We start from the raw sequence: 15,062 nt of genomic DNA on the forward strand, positions 1-15,062 counted from the left end.
AGTGCACCAGCTCCAAGGACCCTGTATCATGCATCGAACCTGGACTGGCGATTCATTTCACATATGATAATGTACATGTTTCTATGCCATTCTCCCAAATCATCCCACCCTTGCCCTCTCCCACAGAGTCCAAAAGACTGTTCTATACATCTGTGTCTCTTTTGCTATCTCACATAAAGGGTTATTGTTACCATCTTTCTAAATTCCATATATATGTGTTAGTATACTGTATTGGTGTTTTTCTTTCTGGCTTACTTCACTCTGTATAATAGGCTCCAGTTTCATCCCACCTCATTAGCACTGATTCAAATGTATTCTTTTTAATGGCTGAGTAATATTCCATTGTGTATATGTACCACAGCTTTCTTATCTATTCATCTGCTGATGGACATCTAGGTTGCTTCCATGTCCTGGCTATTATAAACAGTGCAGCGATGAACATTGGTGTACATGTATCTCTTTCTGACTGGTGTGAAATGGTACCTCATTGTGGTTTTTATTTGCATTTCTCTGATAATGAGTGATGTTGAGCATCTTTTCAGCCATCTGTATGTCTTCTTTGGAGAAATGTCGGTTTCATTCTTTGGCCCATTTTTTTATTGGGTCATTTATTTTTCTGGAATTGAGCTGCAGAAGTTGCTTGTATATTTCTGAGATTGATTCTTTGTCAGTTGCTTCGTTTGATATTACTTTCTCCCATTCTGAAGGCTGTCATTTCACCTTGCTTATAGTTTCCTTTGTTGTGCAAAAGCTTTTAAGTTAAATAGGTCCCACTTGTTTATTTTTGCTTTTATTTCCAATATCTGGGACGTGGGTCATAGAGGATCCTGCTGTGATTTATGTCGGACAGTATTTTGCCTATGATTTCCTCTAGGAATTTTATAGTTTCTGGTCTTAAATGTTTAGATCTTTAATCCATTTTGAGTTTATTTCTGTGTATGGTGTTAGAAAGTGTTCTTGTTTCATTCTTTTACAAGTGGTTGACCAGTTTTTCCAGCACCACTTGTTAAAGAGATTGTCTTTTCTCCATTGTATATTCTTGCCTCCTTTGTCGAAGATAAGGTATCCATAGGTGCGTGGATTTATCTCTGGGCTTTCTGTTTTGTTCCATAAGAAGTAAAACTCTCACTGCTTACAGATGATGTGATCCTCTACATAGAAAACCCTAAAGACTCCACCAGAAAATTACTAGAGCTAATCAATGAATATAGTAAAGTTGCAGGATATAAAAGCAACACGTAGAAATCCCTTGCATTCTTATACACTAACAATGAGAAAACAGAAAGAGAAATTAAGGAAACAATTCCATTCACCATTGCCACGAAATGAAATACTTAGGAATATATCGACCTAAAGACACAAAAGACCTATATATAGAAAACTATAAAACACTGGTGAAAGAAATCAAAGGGGACACAAATAGATGGAGAAATATACCATGTTCATAGATCGGAAGAATCAATATAGTGAAAATGAGTATACTACACCAAGCTATCTATAGATTCAGTGCAATCCCTATCAAGCTACCAACAGTATTTTTCACAGAGCTAGAACAAATAATTTCACAATTTGTATGGAAATACAAAAAACCTCGAATAGCCAAAGCAATCTTGAGAAAGAAGAATTCAACTGGAGGAATCAACCTGCCTGACTTCAGGCTCTACTACAAAGCCACAGTCATCAAGACAGTATGGTACTGGCACAAAGACAGAAATATAGATCAATGATATCATTTTGTTATCATTTATCATTTTGATATAGTTTTCTTCTTTATCTTTAAACACTTTGTCAAAGGCTTTATTGCCATTTGTTGAAATGATCATGTGTGTTTCTTCCATTTGTTCTATTAATGTGACATATTACATTGATTGACTTTCTTTTGTTGAAATACCCCTGCATTCCTGGGATAAATCACACTTTACCATGATGTATAATTCTTTTGATATGCTTATTAGATTCAGTTTGCTAGTAGTTGATTTTTGCATCTATAGTCAAAAGAGATATTGGATTATAGTTACTTTCTTTGTGATCTCTTTATCTGGATTTGCTGTCAGGGTAACACTGACCTTATAAGAATGAATTATGGAATGTTCCCTCCTCTTATACTTTTTGGAAGACTTGGAGAAGGACTGCTGTAAACTCTTATTTAAATGTTCGGTAGAATTCACCAGCGAAGTCTCCTGATCCTGGACTTTTCTTCACTTCACTTATTTTTTTACAGTGACTCAGTTGATTTACTTGTTATAAGACTGTTCAGATAGAGTGCTTCATTTCTTAATGCTCACTTTAGTAATTTCACTTTGGCTTTCTTTGTAGCACTCGTACTGGTTCAGCAAACCAAGAATCAAAATTAAAAAAGAAGAAATGAATGACTCTGAGATAACTCAAAACAAGTATTTTGAGGCTGAACCTACTGGTTTGGTGGCTGGTATCAAGATCAAACATTTGTACAAGGTATTGTTTCAAAAGTATCTTTTTCTTACAAAGACTGAATACTACATATTACTATTAGGATTGTTTGTAACTAGCTATTCCAAGAAATCAAATGAGATACTTAATAAAGAATCATAGCTAATATAGTTCTCATCTGAAACATTCATAGAACGTATAAATATATGTTCTGTATGTGATCTTATTTGCTCTACCCATTGTGCTTATTTTTAATCTCCTCTAATGGATTTGACAGCAAGTGATATTTGAATTTTGTAATAAAATTCTCTTAAGAAAATAAACTTGATAATGCAATAAGAACATTTGGGTGTGTGGTTGGAGAGGATAACATTAAAGGTAGTTAAAGCAAAACCTCTCTGAAGGGATAACCTTTGAACTAGTCAATTATTTGAAAAGCTAAAGGAAAAACACTCATGTTAGGAAAATCACAAATCTGAAAACCCTGAGGTGAGAAAGACTTTGATGTTGAAAGAGTGCTGCTGCGAGCCATGAGCTATGCCCAGATTTGTGACTTCCAGAGAGAGGATTTTGATCTGGGGCCAGAGAAGAGGCTCAATCACTAGGAGCTTTTGTGTAGCAAAGTTCTATTAAAGTATAAAAGGGAAAGTAAAACCTTCCAACATAGACATCAGAAGGGGACAGAAAGAGTGCCCCCTTGCTAGTTTTTAGCAAGGAGTTATATATCTGTTAGCAAGTTGCTAATTAGATAAAAGAAACACCTCACAACTGAGAGAGCTGCACCTGGCCCCTCTCCCACAGCATGCATTTTGAGATAGCATTGGCACAAGGTGAGTCATCCCAGCCATAAAACAGTTGACATGAATCTTGAAGAAAGACGGATTTCCAAGCAAATACATTGTTTCATTAACAGAGCTTAAGAGAACATTTCCATGTGTAAGACATACTGGTTTGTAGAGCCATTAGCAATTCAAGGTTTGAGAAAAAGGTTAGTCTTGGTGGAAATGGATTAGAAGAAAGGCAGATTCCAAGGCAAATGCATAGTTTCATTAAGATAGCTTAAGAAAAACATTTCCATAAGAAAAACACATTGGTTAGCTCAAGGTTTGAGAAAAGCTAAGTTTAAGTGGAACCAGGAGTTGTCATGACAGCATAGGATTAGGAAAAAATGTCTGCCACTTGCAATTTATTTCCTCCTACCTCTTGGGGACCCCTAGTCTTCCTACCTGTTAACCCTGTCAATGTGTTTGAGAAACAGAAAAAAAAAAAAAAAAAACTATTTGGTGGCAAAAGAATGTTAGTAAATGGCTTCATGGAGAAGCCATTATTTGGCTAGAGGAATATATATATATATATATATATATATATATATATATATATATATATATATTTTAAAGATCATTTTGACTACATTGTGGGAAATGGGATGTTGGAAATTGAGGAGTTAAGAAGAAGTGTAGGAAACAAAGACCAATGGTACTTTGCTTAAGAAATAATGGTAATTGAACAAAGGTCATAGCAATATATATTAAAAGAAATGGACAAATCCAAGATATTTTCCACAGAATGGAGAATATTGGGGAATAAGTGGGCACTGAAGGAAAAGAAGGAAACTAGATAACAAACTATTAATAGAACAATTAAATGTTAAATAACATAGACCTTTGTTGTTCTTACCAAGTTATAGTAGATTTTCTTAAATGTTTCTCCATTTGGTGTATTTTCTCAGATCAGTTTCTGGAGGCTTTAAATGGTTGGTTTTTGGTTTTTGTTTTTTGGTTTTTTTTTTATTTCATTTCTTTTTCTTTTTTTCAGTTCTGAACTTATTTATTTTATTATTATTTTTCAACAATAATAATAAAAGGATAATGTAAGGATAATTGCTTACAGAATTTTGTAGTTTTCTATCAAACCTCAACATGAAACATGTTTTGGTTTTTTTTTTTTTGTTTTTTTGTTTTGTTTTGTTTTGTTTTTACCAGAATTTCCTGTTCCACTGTGGAGTGGGTCTACAGTGCTCTTCATGCTTACTTCCCAGAAATGAATCTTTTTATTGTCTTTCTTAATGGATTCAATTTTCTTAAATTTTGTTTAGAGTGTTTTTAATTAGGAATTTTATCATAAATATTGGTCTCTTTTCTTTTGTTGTAAGGTATTTCTCTCATTTTAATACCAGGATAATGATAGCCTCATATAGTGAGTTGGGAAGTATTTCCTCCTTTTCAATTTTCCAGAAGAGATTTTGTACATGTATTATTTTGTATCTGATTACTTGGGGATTTTCCTGAGATCTTTTTTGTAATTAATTTCTAATTTAACTCTGATTATGGTCAAAGAAAGACACTTTGTATGACTTAAATTCTTTTAAATGTGTTGATTCTTATTTGTTTCAGTCAATCATCTGTCTAAATAAATTTTATAAGTACTTGAAAATAATGTATAATCTGCTCCTGTTAAGTGAATTAATAAAAAAGTGTCAATTAAGAGAAGTTCATTGTTAGCTCTTCAGGTATTCTATATCCTTACAGATTCTACATATTCTAACAATTATTGAGAGGAAAGTATCAAAGTCTTTGAAAATAGCTGCATTTTCTTTTTCTGTTTGTAGTTCTATTGATTGTTGCCTCATGTATTTTGAATTCGGTTTTTGGGTATATAAACATTTAGTAATATTATGTCTTCTTGAAAAGCTGATCTCATTATGATTATAAAATGACATTCTTATCTTTGGCATTATTTTCCTCTCTTAAATCTACTCTAATTGTTGTTTATGTAACCACACCACTTAACCTTTTATTATTATTATTGGATTCTGTTTTACTGTAATAACACTAAGACTTTCAGGTTATTGATTTTAATTTTAAAATTAAAAGATTTTCTGAATATTTGTATAATTTATTGTATTTGAAAAGAACAACATCAACTAGGCAATATCCATGTGTTTTTTAAAACCACACTGTTGAGCTTTTATTAACATCCAAAAAGCTAATTATCCTACTTAAACGTTGCCTGATTAATATACGTGTACACTATGGGGGCTTCCCAGGTGACATTAGAGGTAAAGAACCCGCCTGCCAATACAGGAGGCATGAGATGTGCACTCAATCCCTGGCTTGGGACGATCCCCTTGAGGAGAGCGTAGCAACTCACTCCAGTATTCTTGCCTGGAAAATCCCATGGACAGAGGAGCCTAGTTGCTGCAGTCCATGGGGTCACAAAGAGTCAGACACGACTAAAGTGACTTAGCACACATGTATAAATGTACATGTCAGTTCAGTTCAGTTCAGTCACTCAGTCTTGGCCAACTCTTTGTGACCCCATGGACTGCAGCACACCAGGCTTCCCTGCCCATCACAAACTCCTGGAGCTTGCTAAAACTCATGTCCATCAAGTCAGTGATGCTATCCAACCATCTCATCCTCTGTTGTCCTCTTCTCCTCCTGCCTTCAATATTTTCCAGCATCAGAGTCTTTTCCAATGAGTCAGTTCTTCACATTGGGTGGCCAAAGTATTGGAGTTTCAGCTTCAGCATCAGTCCTTCCAATGAATATTCAGGACTGATTTCCTTAAGGATTGACTGGTTTGATCTCCTTGAAGTCCAGGGGACTCTCAAGAGTCTTTTCCAACATCACAGTTCAAAAGCTTCAATTCTTCGGTGCTCAACTTTCTTTATAGTCCAACTCTCACATCCATACACAACTACTGGAAAAACCATAGCTTTGACTAGACAGACCTTTGTTGGCAAAGTAATGTCTCTTTTTAATATGCTGTCTAGGTTGGTCACAGCTTTTCTTCCAAGGAGCAAGCTTTGTTTAATTTCATGGCTTCAGTCACCATCTGCAGTGACTTTGGAGCCCCCCAAAATAAAGTCTGTCTCTGTTTCCATTGTTTCCCCATCTATTTGCCATGAAGTGATGGGACCAGATGCCATGATCTTCATTTTTTAAATGTTGAGTTTTAAGCCAGATTTTTCACTCACCTCTTTCACTTTAATAAAGAGGCTCTTTAGTTGCTCTTCACTTTCTGCCATAAAAGTGCTGTCATCTACATATCTGAGGTGTTGATATTTCTGGGGGTAATCTTGATTCCAGTTTGTGCTTCATCCAGCCTGGCATTTCACATGATGTACTCTTCATATAAGTTAAATCAGCAGGGTGTCAATATACAGTCTTTATATACTCCTTTCCCAATTTGGAACCAGTTGATTGTTCCATGTCCAGTTCTAACTGTTGCTTCTTGACCTGCATACAGGTTTCTCAGGAGACAGATAAGGTGGTCTGGTATTCCCATCTGTTGAAGAATTTTCCACATTTTATTGTGATCTATACAATCAAAGGCTTTGGCATAATCGATAAAGCAGGAGTAGATGTTTTTCTGGTATTCTCTTGCTTTTTTGATGATCCAGTGGATGTTGGAAATTTGATCTTTGGTTCCTCTGCCTTTTGGTAATGCTAGCATGTGAGATGAATGCAATTGTGCAGTCGTTTAACCATTCTTTGGCATTGCCTTTCTTTGGGATTGGAATGAAAACTGACCTTTTCCAGTCTTGTGACCACTGCTGAGTTTTGCAAATTTGCTGGCATATGGAGTGCAGCACTTTCAGAGCATCATCTTTTAGGATTTGAAATCCTAAAACAACAATCCTTCCAATGAATATTCAGAGCTGACTTCCTTTAGAATTTACTGATTTGATCTCCTTGCTGTCCAAGGGACTCTCGAGAACTTTCTCCAGCACCACAGTTCAAAAGCATCAATTCTTCAGTGCTCAGCCTTCTTTGTGATTCAACTCTCACATCCGTATATGACTACTGGAAAAACCATAGCTTTGACTATACAAAACTTTGTGACAAAGTGATGTCTCTGCTGTTTATTATGCTGTCTAGATTTCTCAAGATTTCTCATAGCTTTTCTTCCAAGAAGCAAGCGTCTTTTAGTTTTGTGGCTGCAGTTACTGTCCACAGGGATTTTGAAGCCCAAGAAAATAAAGTCTGTCACTGTTTCCACTTCTGTTTGCCACAAAATGATGGGACTGGATGCCATGATCTTAGTTTTTTGAATTTTAAGTCTTTAACAGCTTTTTCACTCTCATCTTCCACCTTCACCAAGAGGCTCTAGTTCCTCTTCACTTTCTGCCATTAGTGTGGTATCATGTGCATATCTGAGGTTGTTGATATTTCTCCAGCAGTCTTGACTCCAGCTTGTGTTTCATCCAGTCCAGCATTTCACATGATGTACACTGCATATAAGTTAAATAAGCAGAGTGACAATATACAGCTTTGATGTACTCCTTTCCCAATTTTGAACCAGTCCATTGTTTCATGTCTGGTTCTAACTGTTGCTTCTTGACCTTGATACAGGTTTATCAGGAGACAGGTAAGGTCATCTGGTAGTCCCATCTCTGAAGAATTTTTCAAAGTTTGTTGTGATTGACACAGTCAAAAGCTTTAGTGTAGTCAATGAAACAGAAGTAGATGTTTTTCTGAAATTCTTTTGTTTCTTCTATAATCCAGTGGATGTTGACAGTTTGATCTCTGGTTCCTCTGCCTTTTCTAAACCCAGCTTGTACATCATGAAGTTCTCAGTTCTTATACTGTTGAAGCCTAGCTTGAAGGATTTTGAGCATTATCTTGTTAGCATGTGAAATGAGTGCAATTGTGTGGTAGTTTGAACATTCTTTGACATTGCCCTTTTCTGGGATTGGAATGAAAACCAACCTTTTCCAGTCCTATGGCCACTTCTGAGTTTCCCAAATTTGCTGGCATATTGAGCACTTTTACAGCATCATCTTTTAGGATTTGAAATAGCTCAGCTGGAATTCCATCACCTCCACTAGCACTAGCTTTATTTGTAATGATGCTCCCCAAGGCCCTCTTAACTTTGCACTCCAAGATGTCTGGCTCTAGGTGAGTGATCACACTATCATGGTTATATGGGTCATTAAGATGTTTTTTGTATAGTTCTGTGTATTCTTGCCACCTCTTAATATCTTCTGCTTCTGTTGGGTCCATACCATTTCTGTCCTTTATTGTGCCCATCTGTACATGAAATGTTCCCTTGGTATCTCTAATTTTCTTGAATTGGAGGATAATTGCTCTACAATATTGTATTGCCTTTTGCCATACATCAATCTCTTCTATGTGGATATTTTTCAGGAGTAAATACTGTAGTACTACGCAGTCTATGGTTGGTTGAATCAGTCAATGTGCAGGAAGCACAGATATGGAAGACCAACTATAAATTATATGTGAATTAACCCCCATGTTGTTCAAAAGTCAACTATAGTAGGAATTTTCAAAAGACCCTTCTGAAAGTTTGCCAAATAAATAAATCAAATAAATATTTTAGGCTCCATGATCCACATAGAGTGCCTGTCACATTCTGTTTTGTGTTTTTTACCAAGTCTTTAAAAGTATAAAAAGCTGTTCCTAGTTTTTTTGGGTTTTTGTTTGTTTGTTTGTTTGTTTTGCCATACAAAAACAGATAATGGACCATATTTGACCTGCTGTTTGGAATCTTAAGAATTTCTGGACATGCTTTTGAAGTGAAGTGAAAGTCGTTCAGTCATGTCCAACTCTTTGTGACCCCATGGACTATACAGTCCATGGAATTCTCCAAGCCAGAATACTGAAGTGGGTAGTCTTTCCCTTCTCCAGGGGATCTTCCCAACGTAGGGATCAAATCCAGGTCTTCTGCATTGCAGACAGATTCTTTACCAGCTGAGCCATCAGGCTTTTATCAGTAACTAAACTTCTGGCTGAAATCGTGGCATCAACTTTTCCAATCATTGGTGACAGTTTCTGTGAGCTTTCCTAGATCCTACTACAGTTTAGTAAACCCATAATTACAATATGATGTTCTTTATACATAAAATATTAAAAAGTCTCCATTTTCCTTACCAAGTGTAAATAGATATACATACCACCAAGACTTCATATTTATTTTGACTAGTATAGAAACTCAATGCACCTACATGTATTGTTCCTTGTTGGCAGTATCATCTTCTTTATATAATGTGAGTATGATGATATGATGTTTCTTCTAAGGATAGGATATGTGTCTTTCATAAGTGATAAGTAACAAATATCAAGTTATTCTTTTCTTTATTCCACAGGAATTAGGTGACAAAGTAGTAATAAACAATATGTCTTTGAATTTATATAAGGGGCAGATCACTATTCTCCTAGGACAAAATGGGGCAGGAAAAACCACAGCCTTGTCTATTCTCACAGGTATGTATTTGGCTCTATCCAAAGCAGCAGTCAGGTTCCTTCTAAACTGTAAATCAATCAACAACTTTTAGTGTTAAAGTATATTGTCATTTCAGTGTTGTAGTTATTATTACAGTTTCAATTATTTAAAACCAAGATGCTCACATGATATAATACATTAATTTAATCAATTAAAAATGTGCCGGCTCTTTCCTAGGAATAGATATCACAGTGGTGATTTCAAAGTTGTTACATTCAGTTTTATACTCTGGTAGAGATACAGACAAAAATATGAAACATGCAACACCATAATGAAAAAGAAGATGTAGAATCCAAAAGAATGACAACTAACCTGTTTTTGGCATGATGAATGGGGTAGTGACATCAATATGAGGCAAACAAGAGATATAAAAAGCTATGATGGAAAGGAAAGAAGAACATTATATAAGCAAAGACTAGAAAACTGAAGAGCAGGGAACAGACATATGACTAGACTATGAAAGGAATGTAAATAATGGCAAAAGATGAAGATGGATGAATAATCAAAAGGTCAAATCATGAAAGAATTGGGGGAAGCCATCCATTAAAGTTTAGAAAATATTCTGAGAGCAATGAAAGGTCATGAAAGGATATTTTATGAAGGTTTATACTTTAGAAATATTGCATTCACTAAAAAGAAAGAATGGATAAAGAATACTAGGGACCATTAGAACAATGAACTCTATGTTGAGTATAAGTCCTAGAGGCTAGAGCAGGGCTGAGCCTCATACTCAAGATAAAAACAGCCTCTGTTTGTTACAAAAGTGATGTCAAAACTAACAGGAGGGGCAGACACTACTCATATTCTCTGCTGTTTTGTGTATTTGAACTGACTCCCTCTATGTCTGTTAAAACTTTTCTTAAAAGAATGACTGCCTAGCTAACACAAGGTCATGATTCAAGTTATCATTACCTTCATGATAATATTAATATAGGCATAATATATATAGTTAATATGCCTTACATAATTTGTCCTGGAATATACACCATGCTTTATTTTTCTTTTTTTATGGTGAGAACATTTTTTTTACAAAATATTATTTTAGTTTCAATCATATGACATAGTGATTCAGTGTTTTTATACATTATGAAATGGTCATCACAATAATTCTGGTAACCACAGGTCACCATACAAAGTTTTTGCAGTATTGCTGACTATATTCCTTATTCTTTACACTTAGCTTCATACCCTCCAATGGTTCATATTGTTACAAATGGAAAGATAGGTATAAATATAGATATATGTATCACATCTTATCTATTCATCTCTCAGTGGATATGTGCTTCCATATCTTGTGTGTGCTAGTCACTCAGTCTTGTCCAACTCTTTGTGACTCCATAGACTGTAGTCCAACAGGCTCCTCTTGTCCATGGAATTCTCCAGGCAACAATACTGGAGTGGGTTGCCATTCCCTTCTCTAGGGGATCTTCCTGACCCAGGGATCAAACTCTGGTCTTCCTCATTACAGGCAGATTCCTTACCATCAGAACTACCAGGGAAGCTTCCATATATTAGATATTGTAATTAGGATTCCACATTTGCTCTGCCAAGGGCATGGATTCAGTCCCTGGTTGGAGAATTATGATCCTGCAAGCTGCAAGGTGTGGCAAAAAAAAATGCTACAGTGAACATGGGGAAGCATATATATCTTTGGATTTAGTGTTTTCATTTTCTTTGGATAAATGTGCAGAGGTAGAATTGCTGGATTATATACTAGGTCTGTTTTTAATTTTTTGAGAAACCACCATAATGTTTCATAGTGGTTGTACCAATTATATTTCCACCAACAGTGCATAAGTTTTTCCTTTTCTACATCTTCACCAAAACTTATTTCTTCTCTTTTATTTCTTCTGACAGAAGTGAGGTCCCATGCTTTACATGTTACTTAAGAACACTTGTCATACACTTTCCCATCTACACTGGGAATGCCTAATGTAGGCATCACAGTTCAGATCTTGTTCTGAATAGGATTTCAATAGGTGAGAGTCAACTGGCACCTATTGAAATCCTATTCGTACACAAGAGACAGATCAAAAGCAACCGTCCAGTGAAAACACAGCAGAGGAGGTAGCTCCAACCTTCAGTCCCTTCACAAACTAAACTGATGAAGAAATACAGAATGTCAACACCAATCTTGGCAGAGGTCTGGAAGCAGGCGAAGCCTTATAGCAATAGAGCAATACCAAATTAAGAAAAAGGTAAACTGGATGATAGGTGAGAGTGACACAGCAATTTTGGAAGATTCAGGCCCTGTTCGTCCCAGAGACACTGGGATGACAACAACATACAGGGACGAAATACCTTTCTGAGAATTCCAGAAACCATTTTGGAAGCTACAGCACACAAATGACTACTTAGTGAGTACCATAAGGCATATGAAGTTTGTGTCATTTTCTCACCTAATCTGTCCCTCCAAATGGTATGGCAGAGTCAGAAGGAATCTTTACAATGCATAAATTTTACCTTGGGACAAAAGGGGAAAGCTGGGATTTCCATTTAGTGATCTTGCTTGTCTGGGGCTGCCTTTGAGACTGATTTCTATCTTGCCTAATGGAGTACTTGTGGGAGAGGCAGTGTGATATGGATGCAGTTTGGAATCCACAAGAAAAAAACAGGCCAACTTGAGGCACTTTAAAGTGCTTAAAAGCCACAGAAAATTTGCAGTTCTGCAGGCAGGGAGCAAGATAGGACAGGAAAAGAAATATAATAGAAACTGAAACCAAAAACTCCAAGCTGCTTAAGAAAATTAATACATATAAAAACAGATACTGATGGCTGCAATCACTGTCCACAGTGATTTCAGAGCCCAAGGAAAAGAAAATTTGTCATTGCTTCCACCTTTTCCCCTTCTATTTGCCATGAAGTGATGGGACCGGATGTCATCATCTTGGTTTTTGAATGTTGTTTCAGTCCCGCTTTTTTCACTCTCCTCTTTCACCCTCATCAATAGGCTCTTTAGTTCCTCTTCACTTGCTGCCATTAGTGTGATATCATCTTCATATCTGATGCTGGTATTTCTCCCAGCACTCTTGATTCTAGCTTATGATTCATCCAGCCCAGCATTTCTCATGATGTGCTCTGCATATAAAAGTTAAACAAGCAGGATGACAATATACAGCCTTGTCATACTCCTTTCCCAATTTTGAACCAGTCAGTTGTTCCATGTCTGATTCAAACTGTTGCTTCTTGACCTGCATACAGGTTTCTCAGGAGACAGGTAAGATGGTCTGGTATTCCTATCTGTTTAAGAATTTTCCACAATTTGTCATGATCCACACACTCAAAGGCTTTAGCGTGGTCAATGAAGCAGAAGTAGATGTTTTTCTGGAATTCCCTTGCTTTCTCTAGGATCCAATAAATGACAATTTGACCTCTGCTTCCTCTGCCTTTTCTAAACCCAACTTGTACATCTGGAAGTTTTTTATTCATATACTGCTGAAGCCTAGCTTGACAGATGTTGAGCATTACCTTATTAGGATGTGAGATGAGCACAATTGTATGGTAATTTGAACAATCTTTGGCATTGCCTTTCTTTGGGATTGGAATGAAAACTGACCTTTTTCAGTCCTGAGACCACTTCTGAGTTTCCCAGACTTGCTGATACATTAAGTGCAGCATCTTTTAGGATTTTAAATAGCTCAGGTGGAATTCTGTCACCTCTACTAGCTTTGTTCACAGTAATGCTTTCTAAGGCCCACTTGAATTCACACTCCAGAATGCCCGGCTCTAAGTGAGAGACTGCACGCTCATGGTTATCCATTAGGACCTTTTTTACATAGTACTTCTGTGTATTTTTGCCACCCCTTCTTAATCTTGTCTGTTTCTAATAGGTCCTTACTCTTTCTGTCCTTTATTGTGCCCTTCCTTACATGAAATGTCCTTTTGATATTTCCAATTTTCTTGAAGATATCTCTACTCTTTCCCATTCTATCATTTTCTTCTATTTCTTTGCACTGTCCATTTAAGAAGGCCTTCTTATCTTTCTTTGCTATTCTTTGAAACTCTGCTTTCAGTTGGGTATATCTTTCCCTTTCTCCCTTGCCTTTTGCTTCCTTCTTTCCTTAGCTAGTCTTTTGGACTCTGTGGGAGAGGGCGAGGGTGCGATGATTTGAGAGAATGACACTGAAACATGTATATTATCATATGTGAAACAGATCACCAGTCCAGGTTCAATGCATGGGACAGGGTGCTCGGGGCTGTTGCGCTGGGATGACCCAGAGAGATGGGATGGGGATGGAGGTGGGGGGGTGGGGGTCAGGATGTGGAACACATGTACACCCATGGCTGATTCATGCATTGTATGGCAAAACTACTACAATATTGTAAAGTAATTAACCTCCAATTAAAATGAATAAATTTATATTTTAAAATAATTAAAAATAAAACCAGCAAAAAAATAGTTAAAAAATAAATAAAACATTATATTGTGCTAAATGCAAATAAATAAATAAATGCCCCCCCCCCAAAAAAAAAAAGAAAAGAAAAACCTCTTCAGACAACCAGCTTCACATCTTGCATTTCTTTTTCTTTGGGATGGTTTTGGTCACTGTCTCCTGTACAATGTTACTAACCTCCATCCATAGTTCTTTGGGCACTCTGTCTACCAGGTCTAATCCCTTGAATCTATTCATCATCTACACTGTATGTAGGGGTTTAATTTAGGCCTAATTATCTTCTTGATTTCTTCAATTTAAGCCCTGAATTTTGCAATAAGGAACTCATGATCTGAGCCACAGTCAGCTCCAGGTCTTGTTGCTGATGGTATAGAGCATCTCCTACTTCCACTGCAGAGAACATAATCAATCTGATTTTGGTATTGACCATCTGGTGATGTCCATGTGTACATGTGTACAAGTTGTTTCTTGGATTGTTGGAAGAGTGTGTTTGCTATGACCAGTGTGTTCTTTTGACAAAACTGTTAGCCTTGCTCTGCTTTATTTTGTACTACAAAGTCAAACTTGTCTATTATACCAGGTATCTCTTTACTTCCACTTTTGCATTCCAATCCGCTATGATGAGAACGACATCTTTTTGTTCTAGAAGATGTTGTAGGTCTTCATAGAACAGGTCAACTTCAGCTTTTTCTACATCAGTGTTTTGGGAATAGATTTAGAGTACTGTGATTTTGAATGGTTTGCCTTAGAACAATCCAAGATCATTCTGTCATTTTAAAGGTTGCACCCAGGTATTGTATTTTGAACACTTTTGTTGACTATGAGGGCTACTCCATTTCTTCTAAGCGATTCTTGCACACTGTTCAGTTCAGTTCAGTCACTCAGTCATGTCCGACTCTGCAACCCCATGAATCACAGCATGCCAGGCCTCCCTGTCCATCACCAACTCCCAGAGTGCACCCAAACTCATGCCCATCCAGTCGGTGATGCCATCCAGCCATCTCATCCTCT

The 15,062-nt window shown here is 36.6% G+C and overlaps 1 protein-coding gene across 1 annotated transcript in view; it reads left to right on the forward strand.

Moving 5' to 3' along the window:
- The window catches only part of LOC102180820 (ATP-binding cassette sub-family A member 3-like), a 260,388-nt gene that overhangs the window by 70,243 nt on the left and 175,083 nt on the right, over positions 1–15,062 (forward strand). Inside the window, exons 10-11 of the mRNA XM_018039866.1 lie at positions 2,317–2,454; positions 9,521–9,667. Coding sequence (XP_017895355.1) covers positions 2,317–2,454; positions 9,521–9,667 — 285 coding nt within the window. The remainder of the gene's footprint in view (positions 1–2,316; positions 2,455–9,520; positions 9,668–15,062) is intronic.

This window comes from Capra hircus, chromosome 25 (assembly GCF_001704415.2).
Source record: "Capra hircus breed San Clemente chromosome 25, ASM170441v1, whole genome shotgun sequence".
Lineage (NCBI taxonomy): Eukaryota > Metazoa > Chordata > Mammalia > Artiodactyla > Bovidae > Capra > Capra hircus.